The sequence below is a fragment of the Cupressus sempervirens genome, chromosome 2, assembly GCF_028749045.1.
Source record: "Cupressus sempervirens isolate cs-2001-9-10 chromosome 2, ASM2874904v1, whole genome shotgun sequence".
NCBI lineage: Eukaryota > Viridiplantae > Streptophyta > Pinopsida > Cupressales > Cupressaceae > Cupressus > Cupressus sempervirens.
Window position 1 is genome coordinate 195,033,269 of NC_143119.1, and position 22,402 is coordinate 195,055,670.

Consider the following 22,402-nt stretch of genomic DNA (forward strand, 5'->3'; position numbering starts at 1 on the left):
TTTGAAGTTATTGTTTGGACAAAAGTTTTAAATCAGAAAAGTTGTTATTATACTGATTAACCCCCCACCCCCACCCCGAACCCGCCCCCCCCCCCCCCCCCCCCCCCCCACAGTATAATTGCATGCTCTTCAATTGTTATCATAGCAAGTTCCTTCTATAAAACCTAATAGCTTTAAGGTAGATCTTTTTAGCACACATGGGAAAAACGAAAGAAAATAAGAAAAAAGGAAATACAATGAAGAAAATTAATACTGTGCACTGAATACTAGAGATGAAGAGATCAATAATGAATTCTTTGAAAAAGGAGCCCCGCCTTATATACAATGATGATTGTATTGATATTATAGAAGCAAATGCTTGTGATAATATATGGAGGCTAACATATGCGTTGAGATGACACTTGGACTATACAAGACAACAGAAAATGATATTGTGAATGCTGGAAAAGAAATGGTAGAAGAAGATAATGAATTAGATACAAAAGAAGTCGCAAATGATGAAAAACTCAAAGAAGGATCTTCTACTTATACAGAATATAAAAAAGAGGTCCACAATGAGAATAGGATGTTGAAATCATGCAAGAACTTCATTATGCACAAAAAGAAAATGGAAAGCTTTAGAAGAGGAATGCAAAACACAAAACAAAAATTCAAGCATTATATGAATCCCAAAAGAAATCAAGCAAAGTAATAAAAACTTTGAAAGAACGATTAAAAACGGATAAAAGGAATAAGTCACATGTTGAAAAGTGATTTAGAGAAGCCCACCATCAAATTGTCTACTAATCTCAAGTTTGAAAAGAGTTCTGAAATTCTAACTAATATAATTGATAGCCAAAGGCAATCTTCCAGCAAAACACGAGTAGGTTAAGAAAGAGGTCCAAAGCATCATAATTGTACATTCAAAGGCTTCATCAAAGAGGGAAGTAGTATGGCAAATTCATCTAAGAAAAAGGAATAACTTGAAAGATATGTTGAAGTGTTGATAAATGCTATTACAGATGAAGCTAGAAAGAAGGATCAAATTCAACAAAAGCCAAACACATTCCAAAGATAAGGGGAGGATCAGAAAAGCTTTTCCTTCAAGACAAGATTGTACATCTGAACTTCGACATTTCTATGGATATTGCAACTCATGCAATTACTTTGGTCACAGTGCAAAAAAATGCAGAACATGATACTAATGGAGAAATGTAAATCATTATGGGCACCTAACGCGACATTATAAATATGGGTTCATGGAATCACATAAGAGAAGTTATACGAAGAACAAACAGAAAGGACGTATCCTTGTATGGAGAAAGAAACTTGGCAAAAACAATGAATCCTTATGGACTTCAAGAAAGAATAATCGTAAAAGAAAAACTCTAAAAGTTTGGAGGAAGAATATAACTATAGGAGAAGGAGAAACAAGTGCAAGTGCTACTTGCAGTTCATACACCTCCTAGTCGAAAGAAGCATAAACTTACGGGTAGATTAATGTAAGATTATCCATCAGTCCCTTGGAGAGAAGAGAGAGATGATCAAGACAGTTGATGTCTTATAGTTTACAACAAGAATATTGATAAGCTGATTGCATTGATGTCAAAGTTTTCAAGATGCACTAACAGCAGCACAAGAACATGCATGAGCATTGAGGAGTCCTTCTTAGAGGGAGTATGCAAGAACTTTCATAGGGGGAGCATTTGATAACTGATTTTAGAATAAAGCTTGATAGTCATCCCTTTGCCACTGATGTCAAAGGGGGAGAGATAGAGAAGGAGCAGTGCTTGAGTAAGTATTGCCATCAATGATAAAGGGGGAGATTGATGGTATTATTGGCATTGATGTCAAAGGTATATAAGGAAATATTGCCATTGATGTCAAAGGGTTTCACAAAGTAAGACAAGATAGTTAGCATAACCTTTATCAATGTCAAAGAAACAACCTAATAAGAAAAGCATCGTCAATGTCAAAGGGACAATATGTGAAAGACATGTCTGAAAGGGAGATGGATATAAAGTTGATAAAAGAGAATAGGAGTGTAAACATTGAGATTGTTCACAAGAAAAAAGATATGTTTAATTAAGATTTGCACATCACTAAATCAACAAAGACTTAACATCAAGATAGCTGAAATGATTAAACCAGATGGAAGACTGTTTTTCAATTCACACTAAAATATCAATACATTGTAAAGATATATAAACAGCGACCTCCTCGTCTAAAACTGATAAGAGTTATTAGCAGTAATAAAGACAAATCAGAAAAAGACAAAGACTGCAGCAAACAAAATGAGTAACTAGAGTTAAGTCTAGCCCAATACTAGAAAAGGTTCAATTAATAAACCATCTCCAAGCCAGCATTCAAATTGCAGATAGCAAGCATCGTCATTTTCAAATACTGAGTAGATCAGATGCCAAGTCTGCAGTTTGAATTGGATATCGTCAGAAGCAAGATCATAACATAATAATTAATAATATGAAAATACGATTTCAACAAAAGAATAGAAAGCAGCTAAATATGACTGTAACCGAAAGTGCAGCATAAGGATTAATTGGTTATTAGTGACTTGGAAAACCAGCCATATAATATCGACAATTCTCCATACACATTAAATTCAAAACAGAGTACCTGTTTGGAATGATTGATGAGCCTAGGACAGTGGCATCATGTATTTTCTGAAAGGGACAAGAGGCAATTTACGAATTTAAGTTCGAACAAAAAGACCTGTACACGTGTGTTAGAAATTCAACAGCAGGGAGACATTTAACAAAGACAGACACATACCTTCTGATAAGTAGCGATATATTTGTGACAACACTTGAGGCAAGGATGCAAGGGAATGTCCGTTTGTGCGATATAAGGAAGAGCCCGTCAAGAATCTATTAAGCATTGGTGGCAACACATTTTCCATGTCATCAAAAGTTATAAATGGATATGTCACTGGGAGACTAAAGTGATTGTCAATGAATTAATCAACAATAAAAACAAAAGGTGTGATTATTTGAATATATCTCTTCATTATAAGACGTGATCATTTGAGAGAGTATAAATATACATTTGAATGTAATTAGTAAATGGCATGAATTGTGAAGAACAGATAAAAAAGGGGTACGTAAGCTTGAAAGAAAAATCAAATGTAATCAGAATATTTAATGCGTGAAACATTTGAGACTATTATGGTAGTGGATTGAGAAAGGAAGGTGTTCATTCGAGAAGTGTGAGTAGTATTGAATAAGTGAAGTGAGTGAGAAGAGAAAAAAAGTGTCATGAAGTATGAGGGTAGAAGAATTAAAATGAGTTGACTTTAAAGAAAGTGCAGATTTTATATATATATATATATGATAAAATAAGAAAGAAGAGATAAGAGGGTAATGTGTACAAATTTAAAGAAAAGGAGTTTGTCTGCAGTGGGTTGGTGCTCATGAAGACAGCAAGGGGGGTTGGTGCTTCTAGTAGGTTGGTGCCTGCAAAGTGTGGGAGTTGGAGCTTCCAGTGAGTCGGTGCTCATAAACATAGGGGTTGGAGCCTCTAGTAAGTTGGAGCCTACAAAACATTGTAAAAGAACAAGTTTACATATAAAGCAATTATTTGTCATGATTTTCTCTTGCATTAAATTTCCACCTAAAACAGTGTGCCATTGTGTTCATGTGCATAATTGTTTTTTTCAGCATTTGAAGTTATTGTTTGGATACAAGTTTTAAATTGACAAAGTTGTTATTATACTGATTCAGCCCCCTGCCCCGCCTTCCCCCCCTCACTCTCAGTATAATTGTGTGCTCTTCAAATATTGTCCAAAAAAATGCAAGATTGTTGGTGATATCATCCTCTCTTTTTTGGTTGGGCTCACTACTTCCTCAATTGGTCATTGCATTTATATGGCTATTTTTACAAACCAATGCTAATCTTATTAAAAAACTACCAAAGTTCTTCAGGGGTAATGGTGCTAAATGCCTACTTACAACAGGTAAAATTATATGTTGGAAAGGAAACAAAGATAATAGAGATAAGCATAATCATACTAAGGATTTGTAGATTAATCCTAGTGATTGCCTCATTCATAGCATTGCTTGTACAGAATTGTTGACCAAGGAGCATATACCAAGACCAAACTACCTTCCTCTAACTGCAAAAAGCCTATTTAAATCACCTGATGACAGCCAAAGAAATACAACCATCTATAACCACCAACAATTAATTTCTAACAACTAATTGCAATTTGAGGGGAAGATATGATAGTTGGTTACAACAAAAATGATAAAACATAACAACAGCATTTTATACTAACTACAGTGGACTCTTGCCAACCTACTGACAATTTTATCCTGAACACATTGCGTCTAGAATACACAAAGAGTAGATATTATAAATATACATGCCATGCCAAATAAATATTTTTAAGGTGCATATCTCTTATTCAAGCACTTTGTGTTTTTTTGGCACTGTATTTTTTGTTTTATCCAAGATATTTTTAAAATATCAAAACTATTGCAGTGCATGAGTGAACACACTCTAGATAGAAATTAAATTCAAGGAATCTACGGCCTAAGAAATCATCCCATTACCAATTTTCTACCTTAAAATAATTAGATTGCTTCAATTTATGAGTCATAAAGTGTTATTTGAACATCAGAGAGGTTGAATTATCTTCAGACTAAACACATAAATATTGCTAAGATTATTACACTAATATGTACATTTTGAATAAGACATATATAACTTTGAGTTGAGATTTTAAGACACCATTAGGGAAATACATTTTTCTTACCCTACACAATGATCACCAACAATTAGCGTATTTGTCATACTATGAAGTAATGCCATGTGACCATCTGTATGACCCTGCAGAAGAAAACAAATATACTATGAATTCAGCAGTTTCTATTAAAAACATTATAAATTATCTAAAGTTCAACTTACTAAAAACAAAACTTATTATCAACAATAAAGTTAGGTTTGTTGAGACCAATTGTGGCACATCAATATTTTAAACAAAATATGTTTATGTAACGTGGTTAAGAAATCTTGATAATTTTACATCAAGATCCATGTTCATTCATTAAAAAACAAGTCCACATAGTAAGAATCAATGAGCTAATGCATAGCCTTATGCCTTACTTGCAGATCCTAAAAGCTTACCTTCTGAGCAACATCTTTTTTTGCCTTGCTGAGGTCATCTATGAAGGCATTGAATATGACGAATGTTTTATCTTTAGTACTTTCCATGTTTGTTGCATGTCAACCAAAAGTAAGGTTGATAATCAAAATTGTTTCGTTCATTGATGTAATATCCCCATTTCCTTAGCATTCACATTCAGCATAAGTTTGGTGTGCGTGCGTGCTCAAACACTAAGAGAATTCTAGATGATTTAAAAATTAATGATTGATGCACTTGGGCAATTACCATGGCATCAATGTCCCATCTAGCCAGCGAGATATGATACAATCTACTTGTGATCAGTTCCAACAATCACTTTAAAAAATGGTATGGTACCATTATCTAGCTACATGAGAAACTAATGACATTATAACCGGCTCAGTTTGTCCATCATCATGCATAAACTTAAATGTTGCATTCAGATTAATGATATTCACAAGATAGTACCCATAATAAGTGTTACCAATTACAAACATTCAGTCGATTTGGTAACAATTGGTTAAATAACAATAAGTGTCATCGACTATAATCACTAAATTGATTAAGTAACAAATGGTTAAGTATTAACAAAGTGCTAGTTGATGAAGCATTATTAAAGATGAGACACATCCCAATACTGTGTCTAGTTAATTGGCACGGAAGGATAGGTGAAGAGTCAAGACAACTGAATACAATCTGAGGAGGCATCGATCATTATAACATTTTTACTTATCCATATTGGATCCACTCATGTCAAGCATTTGGCCTTATTGGCTATTTCTATTGCAAGCACAACACTGTACAGATCAGAAACAACAATTTTATCAGTGGAAGGGACAATCATATATATCACTACATACATTTAAGGAGTACATTAGACACAAAACTTCAATTACTATAAGTGATTATATAGTTCATCTTGCAAGCTCCAATTGTTATATCACAGATTGCATGTATCATCTTGTACACACATTCATCATATTTGCCTAATACAACTGCAATACTGTTTACAACAAGGATTGTGTTGTGAAGCCTTATTGCATATTTCATTTGTCGTATCTGAGACAACAATTCTGCAAATACATTACATTGTTTGTATATATGAAATACTGTCTCAATTGTCACAGAGATTATATTATAATCAAGCCATTTCTGTATATGTATAATTGTGCAAATCAGTCATATCAGTATCGATATTGATTAATTAAGCCATAAATCCCTCTGATTGCATACAATATCTGTGATATCACAGGTTGTAACTATAAAGATTCTATTTGATTATCCCATAGTCCTAAGTAGACGACAAGGGGCCGTTACAATTGGTATAAGAACCAGTTGTCCTGCCATCCTATGAGGTGAATGAGCAAAAAAGAGTCCACAACCTACAGAAGAAAGAAGTTCAGTCAAAGCTCAAACACAAGTGAACAATGGGGAAAGAAGGAGATTTATGCAAGAAAGAATCAATTCTTCATAGAAAAAAGGGAAACCGAGTGTAGACTTGCATAACTAATGGATACACTAACTCACACAGTGGCAATGCTTCAAATAAAGATAATGGAGGCAATAGTACTGATGAAAACATGGTCAAGAAGATCACTCACAAAATGCTAGCCCAAAAAGTGAGGTAACTCCATCCACTTCAAGGATTAGAATCACATTTTTTTGCACCAAAATGGACAATCTGAAGAAGTCAAGCCCACATTTTAACACCTAGAACAACAACTCAAGTAACATTGGGTCAACAATGGATTTCAAACAAAGATATCACTAAAGAATACTTGTAATTACACATGAAATTGTAACATACAAGATTGGATGCATAGGGGATTGGGGGTGTTATTTAACCTTTTACGCACATTAGACAAAGAGAAAGAGGGACCTTCAAGTGTAACCTTTAAGAGAGCCCGAATTAGATTAGCACAATCCAAAATGGATGTAGGGATGCCAATGCTAATCCAAGTCCTTTCAAATGTGTATTCCAAAGGATCTCTTTTAATGGTTGCTCTTTCCCTTTAATGTTATGGATTAACTAATTATGCTTGATTAATGCAAGTTGATTGACTAAAAGTAATGCAAGTAAAGTAGAAGCATATATGACAATCAAATACTTAAAAAGATTTAATCTAACATGCCAAAGTAAGTCCTATGTAATGACAATGAGGAAATCAAACTCAACTTGAGGGCTAGTGACAAAACAAGATCAGATCTGAAAACGGATTGTCAAATTAAAATAAAAAATAGAAACTAAGCCAATTTTGAAACCTACAATCTGGAATCTGCTAACTGTGAAAATCTGGAAGCCCCAGTCATAGGTAGACTTCTAGGATCCTAAGCATGCGTCGAGGTTGACCTGTAATTGCTTTGTCCAAACTATAACCCTAGATCTGCAATTCCCAATTCTGCAGCTTTTCTCCTACACACAAGAAAAATGAAAATTGTTGGGGGGCAGGGCCTTGCCTTGGTCAAGCCCTTGATTAGGAGTAACTTCGAAATGAGAAAGCATGTAAAAGCAAGATAAATGTAAATATTCACCTCGTTTGTCAAACCTCTATTGATGTATATAAAGCTACTAACCACAAAGATGTGTGAATTCTTGTATACAAATGTATGAATGATATAGGATATCTTCACAAATGCAATATATCTACAAGTTCTAAACAATAGATCCAAGGATGTAAATATGCTCAAATGGTGGAATGGTTTAATGCTTGAGTACTTCTGTAATGTTGATGAGTGTAGATATCCTTCCTTAATGGCCAACTCCACTATCTCCAATGAAGAAAGAAGCAAGCTCTATGTAAGGAAATGCCTGCTTGATTGAATGGAATGAGAGCATTCAATGAATCCCTCCTTGCTTGGCTTGAACTCATTGAATGCACCTTAATAACTTTCTTGAGCGCAGATTGACTGTAGAACTTATGTATTAAATAATGGATTGAAAATGCATAACCAAATGAAGTAAGCAAACCTCCTTTTATACCAATTTCAGGATCAAAATTGAAAGGGTCAACTAAATTAAGCAAGAAAGCAATAAAAAACCCTGAAACGGGCCCAGAATCCTACAAACAAAACTCTCTAAGTATAGGTCAACCTCAACCTATACCTAAGTGACAATTTGCATGGGAATCATCTCAAGGATCTTGAGATTTGGGAAAAAAAAGTCAGAAATGGATAGAAACTTGAGGAAAATGTCGTAAATCAAGCATAAATGCATCTATGTTCTAGGAGATCACTAAAATGGAACCTAAGAAGTCTTCGAGCTTCCAAAGTAATTGGTGATAACTTTTAAAATAGTACAAAAACATCTACCTAAGAAAGAAGCAAGGAAGGGTGATTAGAATTAAAAAAAGGTAGGCATGTTGAGCATCCCCTTCTTTGATAGGTCAACTATGACAACAACAATATTAGTTGGTTGTCTTTACTATGCAATTTGGTAGTGTCTAATGTCCCAACTTTAAAAAGTGGCATCCACTATCTAGTGATTTTCGGTGCAACAAAGAGTGCAGTTGTGGCCGTACGATAGTGAGAAAATGGAGGCCTTCAATAAATTTCCTTATCTATGGTGTAATTGTGGTAGACTATTGCATGCGTACAATGGGTTGATTGGCAGTGTATGGTGGAGTTGAGTATGTCGTACAGTAGATGCTAATTGGCAGTGTACAATGGAGAGGGGATAGGTATGTGATGCAGTACATGGCAGGTGTGTCCCCAATGGAGATGACCAAGCCCCCAACAAATACAACACAATAGAGGTACACAAGAGATATTTGCAAGAAAACACTATATTATCAACAGAACTTCAATCACACCAAATGTTCACCATACATTCCACTGATTCATAAGACAACTCGCATGATAAAATATACTATATGCCAGGATGCAAGGCCTTCCTGGTTACGGCCAAATACATTCCAGATTATAGACCAAAGTTCACTATCCAACCTTCCTCTAAGTATCCTCTTGAATGATACAGCTTTCGTTCTCCCTTGCTAAGACTCAAGGACATTACATATATAGCCATTAGGATACACAGGTCGGCTTTGCATTCACAATCTCCAATAATAGAAAATGTGCATTACAATATAGGACTGACCCTCAATAACTTAATAACCAAATACATAATACAAGAGATAACATTATGTGGCCTTAAGTATAGGTCCATACATTAGTCAAATGCATCAATCCAAGAGCGTGTAAACTAACTATTAAATATAGAATCGCACTGAATTCAACACCAATCATCGTATGAAGAACAACATAGGTAATCTACAACCAAGAAAATGAAGCATAACTTCCGCCAAATGTCAGATAAGATTATGTGCACTTAGGATTATTATCCATGATATGTTCAACATATTAAGCTAAGCCTGTGCAATCTGGAAATAACAAAGAAGGGTTTACCAATACAAACTGTCAGACACATAATTCTAAAACTAGAAAACACCAAATATCTTTTTGGGTGATGCAAGATTGCGAATAGCCCAAGGATGCTCCTGCATCAACACCCAAGGTGACAAAAATATATTCCATAAGGACTTATGAACATCTAAAAGAATTCAGTACATAAATCCCATGCTCATTATAAATCCACAAATCTTCTTCATCAATCAACACATATGTCTACTTAAACTTACTACTGCGATCAACTATGTCATTAGAAATCTCATATCTGCTACTTCTACTGCAACTACCAAGATCAAATGAATTATACCTATTGCATGCCTGCATCCTAGGTAAGCCAGCAATCTTGTATGCAATGGCTTTGGGCTTGGATTTGTGGAGTTCGTTAAATATCTAGGATCGTTTTTCTGCAAATGTACTAACATTGCCAATGTGATTGATGTCTTCCAAATGCAGATTTGAAGACACATAAATATGAGAGGAGACATGTCTCATGAAGAGATGTCTCTATAAATATTCATCATTAGTTAATATATTAATAATATAAATAACCATATGTATAACTCATTTTTAAGCATATATGTAATATTAATATGTTAACCATATATATAATATATTATTATATTATTATATAATAATATATATTGTATTACATATATTATATATATAAGATATTTATCTTAAAGATAATTTACCATCAACAAGGTATCTCATGATAAAATCAATCTGATAGAAGCTACAACCTTAACACTCCCTCTTAGCTAGGGAGGATTTATAGAATACATTATGCTCTCAAGAATAAGAAGAGACATGATCTCAGTATGATATTCAATTCACTACGAGGCTAAATTTCTCACCTTTCATAACACACGATTGAAACAATAACTTTAAAAACACCACCTTAATTGTGGTCTATAGTAGTAACTATGGTTTCTGGCAAGAACCGGCCCAAAGAACCATAACAAGTTGGTTATCATGGTGTCTGGTAAAATCCGACCCAAAGAACCTTAACAAGTTGGTTATCATGGTGTCCGGAAAAATCCGACCCAAAGAGCCACGTTAATAGGTCTACCATTTATAAGATAACCACCTTATTAAGGTTACCTTTTGTCTATTTGTTATCATGATTTCTAGCACTCTGGGACAACAATTCAATGAACTCTATCATGATAACAGGTCTATCATTTATAAGATCGTCATCTTACAATGATTACCTTTTGTTTATAAATGTCAATGAAAGATCGTCACCTTTCATTACATATCATATGTAAAATAGTAACCACCATGAACCTAGTCAGAGGGTGGTACAAAAGCTTTCACCTTAATTTTCTCTCACAGAGAAGAATGCATTACAACGAGTTTTACTTGGAACTTCTCCTCAGAGAATGTATCATTCACAAGTGATTGCACCTCAAAAGATTCTTCCTCTGAACAATGATTCTAGAAGTCAGGTCCAGTAGTTACTCCCTTAGAGACTCTCCTCCCCGATGATTCTTGTCAGACTCACTCTGAATCTAATATTTAATTTTCTAGTGATAAGTCATCACTTCCTCATGATATACATGAGAGTGGACCCATGAAAATCATGCAGTTACACACATGTATTTCTAGACTCCCTCTGAGTATCTATCTTCTAAGCTCCTACATTGCCTTAGAAGAAGTGTCACACTCCCTCTTAATGTAGAAGATTCTCATAATCTCAATCATCAAAGATGTTTGCTTCAAGAGCCTCACTTTATCCATCTTGATCATCAGGGTCTTTGGAGCTACTATCATTAGATTGAGTCTGCACAATATTTGGTAGCATATGTAAAGTACCAACCTTCTTTTCCTGTAAGAATATCCTCAAACATAAAGGAAAACATCAAGACAAATAACTCTTAAAGTATGTATAGAATTACAAATAAGAAAGAGACTACAAAGATTAGATAAATGTAAAAGATAAGAATACTTATTTGCACATGAAGATTCAGAAAGTGTCTTTTTAGATTATTTGAGAATGAAACATCTCCCCTCTAAATAAGGTTCAAGTGGGAATGGAACATTGACTATCATTCCCCCCACAATGTCAATTTCCACTCATTCTTATAGTCCAAGCAAACATGTCCTTCCATTTTCTCAAACTCGTCCATAATACACCAATATCTTGATTATGATTGTGCCGCATTAATGTGTAAAAACCCCGACTTGGCCCAAACCGTTATATTGATGCACAAACTGATAGTTTAATATGTTGGATAATTTTCTGATTTTTTTAATAAAATACATACCACTATAAAGACCCAAGCTGACTACAATTTTGCACTTCTATCATTTTTGCAATTCTTTCAAAGTTCTCTAATTTTGGTATAAATCTCAAACTTCAAGTAATTTAAAATAGCCAAAATAGATAGTCTAACTGGATATGGAGATATACTTTGCATTATGTTTTTGACAAACATATATCAGCATAACAATTAATTCATTGGCACCTAGAAAGCAAGTGTTTTGCCTAGCCATACCACCAACAATGCTTTCTTTATTAACACGTGGCTCCTCAAACCAAACAGCAACCACAGATGAAAGTTGCTCTCCACTCCAACATCAATCGCTACCCAAAATGAATGTGCAGGCCGGCCACCAATACGGAAGCACAAGATGAATGCATGATCTCCAAATTAGCAACCACAGGTAGTAACTCCATGTCTAGCAACTAGGTAAAATGGACGCAGGACTAGTATCAAGCCGTCTACAGTCTCCAAGATGCAACGTTGTCTTTATGGGCACAAAGGTGACTTCACAAACACTGCCACACCAAAAATGTCGTCCTCAAAAAGTCAATTGCTCTCCCCAATTAGAACTCACAGTTGCCAAGCAATTTGAATTACTACGATTTGGAGATGTCCACCATTCTCTCCTCAGCCAGAGGGATACAATGGGAGATTAACTAACAAATATTAGATCCACTATACTTCAGTAGTGGAATGAAAACACTACTCAAATACAGTGATGACAGTAGAGAAGTTGGGCAAACTTAGCTATACCTCAGTAGCTAGTTTGCAAAATGTTTCCAACCCTTATACATCAGCAAGGGCATATAGTTAAGAACCTAGAAAAAAGCCGTAAAGGCACTAAATCAAGTATATAATTAAGCGTGCCTTTTCTCGGTGAAAAGAGCTCTCATTTTTAAGCTTTTTTTGTTGGCAAAAGTTTCCATAAATTTCCACTTCATAAAACGTGGAAGTTTCCCAAAAGAACTCAATACTAGAAACTTTTCAACTTGTTTTTTAAAAATTTCTCTTTAAGTCATTATTATAATAATATAAATATTATTATAAAAACGCAACTCAAATGAATAAATAAATAAGAGCTCATGTAATTATTAGCTTGATCAATTGCAAGTGACGACCAACTGCCAAGCCATCCATTGCACTGTTAGAAAGAGCAACTGCCCATAATAAACTTACTAAAAATAGTAAGTAACCAACTGAAACCCCCAAAACACCCTATCAACTCACGAGGGTTGCTATGATGAGCTAACTCAATCAACTACATAGACTGGCAAAAAATGGGGACATTACAAAATGAATCCACAACTCGTAAGTCGAGTTTCATTAATAAAAGAGAGAATCGTAGATGGTTCAAAATAATTCTTATTTGCTTCATTAACGTCTCACAACTCAAATTTCCTTTGTTCATGCAAAGGTATATGTTAGATCTTTTCATTAATCCTATATTATGCATCACATAAGATCGTCATCATAAATTTATTTTATTTACTTTTCAATACTCCAACATCCACCCGCTTGGTTCAATCATTCGATCTTTGTCGATAAGAAAATAGTATATCACAAGAAGCGTATATAAAACTTCGTATGCGGAAAGTTTTTACGTATATCTCAATTATCTTGTTTGATTTACATCTCCTAGATATAGACCATGAAAATATGTTAGACTTTCTTCATAACAACGTGACACTTCATAACAAGAAACTGATCATTTGTCACATATCGCGAACCTTAAAATTACTTGTAATATAACTCGATATTAGCTAAGGAATCAAATACAATATTTAATTATCATCTTCATATGTTTCGAGCAATAGTATAAACTGGGACATATCATCGCACAATAAGGTAACATGTGTTTGCAACTTTAATACAATTCAAAACAGTGACAAATATCTTCTCATTTTATCGGTGCGAACACAAAGACCATAATGACAGCCTATCCAAGTATGTGTCACATCTTCTCCTCTTATGATTTACTTTCTTCTCTACATATCTCTTACCTGAAGACATCCCCTTCATTATGCATACAATATTTGGATTTTAAAATGCTTTATGGTTGCAACTAATGGATCTCCAACTTCTGGCTTGCTATACAATACTTACAATATATCTACTTTGCCTTAGTTTTTCTCCATGGTGATGCTCAAACCCACTGCATGGTAACGGTTTTTTTTCACTATTTGCAATACAAATCAGTCTTCGCCTTTACAAATCTTATTCTTCTCATTCATGTCCGCTGCTAACTGTTTGACGACACATAATCTTCATCTTCAATCAAAAATCCCATGCTTTTCCGCAGTGAACCCTCCTACATGCATAATTCCTTTTGTGATGATGTATCAGAAGCCACTGAAGACATTGTGGTGAAATTGCAGGTGAACTTCCAAAGTAATGACAACATAAAAGATCATCATCACAATGAATTTCACTTTCTAGAGACTTTGTATTTCCTTTCATGTGCAGTTTTCACTAATAATAGAGGATAACATTGAAGTCTTCCTTTCTTAGCATTCTACAGATGTAAAATGAATTTCCTTATGCATCCATTCTTGAATCACTAATATTCAATCTGCAATTGTGTCCTTATAGTATTCAGGTTTTAGGATCTTCCTTTAAGCAGTAAAGCTATCTTTAAGGAACCTAGCTCTTATACCATGTTAAATTATCTAGGATCGTTTTTCTGCAAATCTAGTAACATTGCCAATGTGATTGATGTCTTCCAAATGCAAATTTGAAGACTCATAAATATGAGAGGAGGAGACATGTCTCTATAGTTAATCATCACTAGTTAATATATTAATTATATAAATAACCATATGTATAACTCATCTTTAAGCATATATGTAATATTAATATGTTAACCATATATGTAATATATTATTATATTATTATATAATAATTGTAAAGTTTCTGCAAATTCTGAACGACCAAATTGATATAATGTCTTTCTTTGACTTGTTGAAGATGGTTTTCAATATATTAGACCTGTATATGAAGTGTTCTTTGGAGTATAATAATTATTCTAGAAAGGTTTTATACTCGCTACAAATCATATAGAGCAGTAATGCTAAAGGAGCAGATCTTATGTTTTTGGTGTGTCCTTTATCCACATTCTCACCCCTTATTTATATTGCACTCAAGAGGCATGTCCTTAAAAAAGGACATGACTCTTTCCAAGTCGGCCCAATATAATTTAGTGATTATCTTGCCAAGATCAGCATCTCAAGGATATTATAATTAGTTAATAAATATACTAACTATACTATGCAAATAGAACATTAATAAATGCTCCCATTTAAGATGCTGATTGGGTTATGCATATAAGGTTTTTAAGAGGTCGATCCTTTCTAAGGATCTCCAAGCTTTACTAGATCTGACGATCTGTAGTTCAGACTAGTTATGATTATTAGAGTTATAAAAAATTAACACTCCCTCTTAACTTGATAATCATACGAAGAGATAACATATCTAACACCATCAATCAAGATGAATAAGCATAGATTGATACTCTATATCTATCTAAATCTTCTAAGCATGTGGGATCATTGAACACATGATACTATGTCATATTACAGGATAAAATCTCGAGAATAATTAAATTCTTCCTTTATCCAAGTTGTGACTCATAGGCATTGGCAAGCCTATATCACAATATGATCCTGAGTTAAGATCTATTAGTACATAGGATAAAATCTGGAGAATGATTAAATTCTTCCTTTATCCAAGTAGTGACTCATAGGTATAGAAATGTCTACATCACATATGATCTTGACCTCATCCAAACTAGACAGTGGTTTTCTACTGCTCAGTACATTATCTTAGAGATCATCATCTCTCATAATGTCTTTTATACAAGTGTTCATTATTTCAGAGATCGTCACCTCTTAGATAATAAATACAAATAGTGAAGCTCATAACAGTCAATAGTCTGACAATAATAATTTTAACTCAAAATTATTTCATTAATAATTAAAGAATACAAATGTATTATAATTCAACTATACCAAGTCCTTCTGAAGTGGTCTATCTTCACTTGAGAGAGAGATTTGGTAAGAATATATACTGTCTAATCTGCAGTACAAATGTATTCTAATTTTACAGTATTCTTGTCTACCATATCTCTTGCATAATGGTAAGAAATTTCAATATGTTTGGACCTATCATGGAAAACTAGATTCATAGAAAGCTTGATGGAACTTTGATTATCACAGTGAATAATAGTAGGATTCATGGGTCGACCAAATAATCTCACAAGTAACTTCCCAAGCCAAATTGCTTCCCGAGAGGCCATTGTTGCTGCAATGTATTCAGCTTCTGTGGAACTCTGTGCTACTGATGCTTGCTTTATGCACATCCATAATATCATCACCTAAACTGAAATAGCATCCTGAAGTGCTTTCCCTATCAGTAACACTTCTAGCCCAATCTGAGTCTGTGAACCCATGTAAGTCCAAGTCAACTTTCTTGTACTTGAGCCCAAGGTTAAGAGTTTGACTGCAACTAGGTGAATCTCCTCTGGTTCACACATAAACTGACTTAAGGCATTAACAACATAGCAAATATCAAGACTTGTATTTACCAAGTACATAAGAGACCCAATCATCTATTTGTGAAGAGTAGACTCTGTGGAGGTTGATTTTGCAACTACTTCCTTAAGTTTTTGTAGATTAATCTCCATTGGAGAAGACATAGGTCTACAGTTCCATATTCCAAATCTCTTCAAGATGTTTAAAGTATAGTTTCCTTGATTAAGTATGATGTTGTCAGAGTTCCGCCATACTTCCAATCCTAGGAAGTAATGAAGGAGTCCTAAATATTTCATTTCAAATTCTCTGATTAGATCTTTCTTGCATTGATCTATAAGATGATCATCAGCTGTTATTAGTAAATCATCAACATATAGTATCAAAATTATCATATCATCTTTATCCTTTTTACTAATAAAGATTTGGATCAGCTTCATTCTCGGAGGATCCTAAACTAGAGAGATACTTATCAATTCTTTCATACCATGCCCTTCGAGCCTGTTTAAGCCCATAGAGAGCTTTCTTGAGCCTGCAAACAAAGACTTTAGGATTATGAGTTACAAATCCTTCAGGTTGATCCAAATATACCTCTTTTGTAATCTTTCCATTCAAAAATATTGTTTTCATATTTATCTGATGTATTTTACATCCCTTCAATGTTGCAATAGCTAGGATTGCTCTTACAAAGGTGTATCTGGCAACTGGAGCAAAGGTTTCTTCATAATCATTTCCCTCTTAAGTGAATCCTGTGGCTACAAATCAAGCTTTATATTTTTCAATGCTAGCGTCAACAACATGCTTGATTTCAAATATCCACTTAGAATAAACAATAGATTTTCCTTCAGGCCTTGGGGCAATTTTCCAAACATCATTCTTAATAATGGATTGGTATTCTTCTATCATAGCATCCTTCCAAGCTGTATGTTTAATAGCATCTAATACATTGGTTGGTTCTAATTTAGATAAATCACTCATGTTTGCTGCATAACTAGAAAATCTATTGGGTATTTTGCTTTCTTTGAAGGTTCTAGATTGTGCAGTGAAGTATTGTGCTTCCTCTATAGTCTTAATAGCCCAAAGTGGTCTTTTCTTAAAATTTTCAATTTCCTCAAGATTAAGATTTTCAATTTCATCTTCACTTTCATCAATGTTCTCCCTATGAAACTCAGATTCATGATTTTCTTTAGAACTAGGTCTATCTGTAGGATCTTCAAAACTAAGGGCTCTTTTGAATGCTAAATCTTCTTCAAATATTACATCCCTATTAAGTTCAATGTTTTTTCGACCAAGTATGAAACCTCTCTATGCTTTAGATGTTTCACTAGACCCGACAAAAATACCTTTCTTCCTGGAAGGTTCTCACTTAGTTCTCTTTTCTTTTGGAATATGTATGTATATCGGGCACCCAAATATCCTAAGATGGCTTATATTTGGTTTAACCTTAGAAAAGACTTCTTCAAGAGATTTATCTCTAAGGTGGGAATGAGGATTTTTGTTTTGAATATAGATAGCAGTACATGAGGCAACTACCCAAAGATAATATTCTAAATTTTGAGCAAATATCATAGCTCTTGATGCTTCTATAATTCTTCCATTCTTCCTTTCTGCTACCCCGTTTTGCCATAGGTTATAAGGAACAGTATATTCCCTCTTAATTCCTGCTTATTTACAAAAATCTTTAAATAAATCAAAAGTATATTCCCCTCAATTATCAGTCCTAAGAGTTTTAATTTTGTGTCCTGATAGGTTTTTAGTTGAAGTTTTGAATTCTTTAAATCTCTTAAGGATTTCTTCTGATTCTTTACATTTTAAGAAGTAAATCCATGTTTTCCTAGAGAAATCATCTATAAGTACCAAAATCCTTCAAGAGAAGGAACAAACATAGGTCCACATAAATTTGAGTGGACTAATTCCAAAACATTGTTAGTTTTTCTAGTGTTATCTTCAAATGAACTTTCGGTGTTCTTACCTAGAACGCATCCTTTGCATATGCTTGAATGATCTTTATTCAACTTAGGTAAACCAGTAACCATCTTCTCCATAATCGATAAGGCTTTGAAGTTTAGATGTCCTAACCTTCTATGCCACATTTCGTTTATATCAACAGCTTCATGAATTAAGACTTGAATAGGTTCTATGTTTAATTTATACAAATATCCTTTTCTCTAACCAATCAACTTTGATTTCTTAAATGAAGAGTTCTTAGACCAGGTCATTACTTAACCATCCATGAATGCAACATTATCTCCATCATCTTCAAGTGTTGTAATAGAGATTAGATCCCTCTTTATTCCTGGTACATAGAGTACTCTTTTGAGATGGAGAGAAATACCCGACTTCAGTTTCAAGGTGCAATTCCCAATTCCTTTGACGAAATGAGTGGAATTATCACTTATGGTAACTTCGTCATTAACTTCTTCTAATATTGAGTCTAGTACTTCTTTGTATCTTGTAATATGTCGCGATGATCCACTATCAATTACCCATGCTTTGCTTGATACTTCATTTGAAAGTGTTGAATACAATACATGTTTATCATGATCATAGTTTTCCCCTTTCCTAGTAACATTCGTACAGTTTACTTGCTGCTTTGTGTTCTCAGGGCAATTAGATTTATAGTGTACAATTTTTTCACATTTAAAGCATTTTATTTTGGATAAATCACTCCCAAGTTTGTCATTTCTTTGATTATGCTTCTTCTTCTTGAAGTGCTTCTTCTTACCTTTATAGGAATTTGTGTTGAGGACATGAAGTTCTTCATCTTCAGTTTTTTATTTCTCTCCTTTCTTGAGTTTCTTAGATTCTTTTTGAAGGCAAACTCCTTTAAGTCTATTGAAGTCTAGAAGATTGTCTCTAGCACTTACTCCTTGTGAAAATGTTTACCATGAATCAATAACCCATCTATAGCCATAAGTGTTAGCTATTTGTTTTCAATTATGGTCCCTATACTTGCAAGTTCATCTCTTAGACTAGCCACCCTTAGAGAGTATGAATTCATAGATTCTCCCTTCTTTATCTATATATGATTTAGTTGTCTTTTTAGTGCAAGGTTTCTAGTTGCATTGTTAACCTCATATGTATTTAATAATGCACTCATCGCATTAAATGTTGTCTGATGTTTCATTAGCATAGGTACTATTTCATTTTTAACTCCATCTAATATGATTTGCATGGCTTTCCTATTTTCTTTACTCCAGATAGTTTTATGAGGGTCAGCATCAAGTTACTTGCATTCTTTATCAACAAACTATTTCACACCATTGTCTTCAAGAATCATCATAATTCTGAATTTCCATGCAACGAAGTGTTCTTTTCCATCAAACCTGTCTTTAGTTCTAATTGAGCTAGCCATTGAAGGTAGAACGATGTTGCTAGATATTTTAAATGTGTTTATCAATTTGCAAAGCCTAGGTTCGACTACCAGAGCTTTGAGACCATGTAAAGTTTCTACAAATTCTGAACAACCAAACTAATATAATGCCTTTCTTTGACTTACTAAAGATGGTCTTGAATATATCAGTCCTGTATATGAAGTGTTCTTTGGACTATAATAATTCTTCTATAAATGTTTTATACGTGCTACAAATCGTATAGGGGGAGCTAACCTTATTGCACTCAAGAGGCATGTCCTTAGAAAGGACATGACTCTTTCCAAGTTGGCCCAATATAAATTAGTGATTATCTTGCCAAGATTGGCATCTCAAGGATATTAGAATTAGTTAGTAAATATACTAACTATACAATCCAAATAAAACAGTAATAAATGCTCCCATTAAAGACGTTGATTGGGTTATGCATCTAAGGTTTTTAAGAGGCCAATCTTTTCTAAGGATCTCCAAGCTTTACTAGATCTGACAATTTGTAGTTTAGACCAGTTATGATTATCAGAGTTATATAGCATTAAGAATAACATATAATATATTATTATATTATAATAATACGTAATGTATAATATACATAATATATATTATATATAAGAGATATTTATCTTAAAGATGATTTATCATCAACAAGGTATCTCATGATAAAATGAATCTGACAAAAGCTACAACCTTAAATGAGTTATGGTTCACATGGTTGGGGATGTGTTTGAGGCATATTGCAGAACCTTGTCCTAGGTGCGCACGATGATTGGAGTAATTGTCTTGGAGTTAAAGCCATTTTGGTGATTGTTCGTCATGTGTTCATAATTTACTGGTAGACTTTGGAGATTGTATTCGAAACCTTCAATCCAAGGGAGTTGGCATGTGCGCTCTTGGATTTGGATCGTTGGATGAGACATGGACCTATGTCTAACTGCGCATATTCTTATGTGGTATTTTGAGTTTGTTATGCACTATAAACTTGGGGCTTGTCCTAAGTATTTAATTATTTCATGTATTTAATGTTTGATGCCAAGCCGACTTATGGCTTGAGGGTGTATTTAATGTGAGTGTTTATTTAACGTCTATTGTGCTAGGCCGACTTGTGGCTTGGTTTAGTATAAGTAGAGGGTCTTTTAGCATGGAGAAGATGGAGTAGCTGAGAAGGAGCTAAGTTTAGCAGAGATAGTAGCTAAGTTTGGCTTATTGAACAAGAAGGTTGCTTGGTGGCTTGCGAGCAGAAGTTTAGATTCTTCTTGGGGTTTCTACCAGATTGTAGATCTAGGCTAGCTAGGGTTTGGATCTTGCGAGATCGTGCAAAATTACTATTGTAATTGCTTATGCATTTGGCTAGAACCCAGAAGGCCTTATAGCTACGCATGTAGGATGAAAATATCATAAGAGATTTGGCATTGTTGTCAATCTAAATCCCTGAGTTAATGTTTATATTCTGTTGTGTGGTTAATTACTACAAGCTAGGACATCTCTTTTGGGGATTTCATGCCTTGCATTGCATCATTACCTCTGCTCTTAATCACAAGATCAGACAACTATCTTTCGACAGTAGGAACCTCAACTACAAATTCTACTATCTTCAAACTAAAAGCCTTAAAAACACTTGGGTTCTTTGCTTTGATAACTTCATCATTCAAACGAATCAAAAAAAATTTCTTACCGTCTTTCTCAACTATAACGGTATTCTATCTACAATCATGTATAGCTCCTTTGTCAAACTACCAAGGTCTACCAAGTAAAACATGACAAGCACACATGTCTACTACATCACATAAAACTTCATCCTTTAAAGGTCCAATACTGAAATTAACAAGACATTGTCCTCTAACCTACACCCAATGATCATCTTGAAACCAACTAATACCATATGGAGTTTGCTAGCCATTTCTTCAGAAACAAGATTATCAGTGCTACCTTCATCCATAATAACTTTGGAAAATTTACCTCTAGACTTACAAATAGTTTGGAATAAGTTCCTTCCCTGCACTGGTTCAACATCATGCTTAGCCAATGTGATACTACTCATCAAAAGAGATTCTCCAACTTCTGCTGAAGCCAAATAAACATCAGAAGATTTCACTTTTTGTTCTTCCTGTACTACCAAATTTTGTTTGTCAACTTTCACATTAGGACATTCAAAAGCTCGGTGTCCATTGTTACCACATTCAAAACAAGTATCTCTGAAAATAAATTTATTTTCAAAAACAAATTGTTGACCCTTATCAATTTTAGTAACTTGCTTTCTTCCTAACTTTTCTTTAGCTTTCAATACATACTGATAAGCATCTTCAATTGAAGTAAGTTTCAACATACCCAATTCACCCTAAACATTGAATTTCAAACCATTAACATACCTTGCCACCTCTTCTTTATGAGATTCACAATGTCCAGATCTGATTTGAATTTTGTAAAATTCTTTAGTATAACCCTTCATAGACATATCTTTTGACTTCAAGTTCTGCAACATCTTAAACAATTCAAGTTCATAATCTTCAGGGATGAATTCAGCTTTCAATCTAAAAACCATGGGTTTCCATCTATTAATCATAAGTTCATCATTATCTTCTCTATCCTTTTGTAACTCTTTCCACCAAAACGCAGCATAACCTTACAACTTAGTTTGTGCTAACCTAACTCTCTATGGATCTACAATGTTTTCAAGCTCAAAATAATCCTCAAGCTCATCAATCCAATCTATCAATTCCTCAA

At 34.0% G+C, this 22,402-nt stretch overlaps 1 protein-coding gene and 1 long non-coding RNA gene across 17 annotated transcripts in view; both read right to left on the reverse strand.

Annotated features, from left to right (window-relative positions):
• The window catches only part of LOC149571742 (Metallo-hydrolase/oxidoreductase superfamily protein), a 299,690-nt gene that overhangs the window by 57,679 nt on the left and 219,609 nt on the right, over positions 1-22,402 (reverse strand). For 12 of the 16 annotated variants that reach the window (XM_089813150.1, XM_089813151.1, XM_089813148.1 and 9 more), the window contains one exon: positions 4,751-4,824. In XM_089813150.1, coding sequence (XP_089669276.1) covers positions 4,751-4,824 — 74 coding nt within the window. Of the gene's footprint in view, positions 1-2,613; positions 2,661-2,769; positions 2,865-4,750; positions 4,825-22,402 lie in introns of all 16 variants that reach the window. The other 4 variants (XR_016359873.1, XR_016359875.1, XR_016359874.1 and 1 more) reach the window with 1 other exon arrangement.
• On the reverse strand, positions 6,052-6,829 carry LOC149571743 (uncharacterized). The gene is made up of 2 exons (XR_016359876.1): positions 6,721-6,829; positions 6,052-6,501 (listed from the first exon to the last, which is right to left on the reverse strand). It is a non-coding gene; the product is annotated as an uncharacterized LOC149571743 (long non-coding RNA).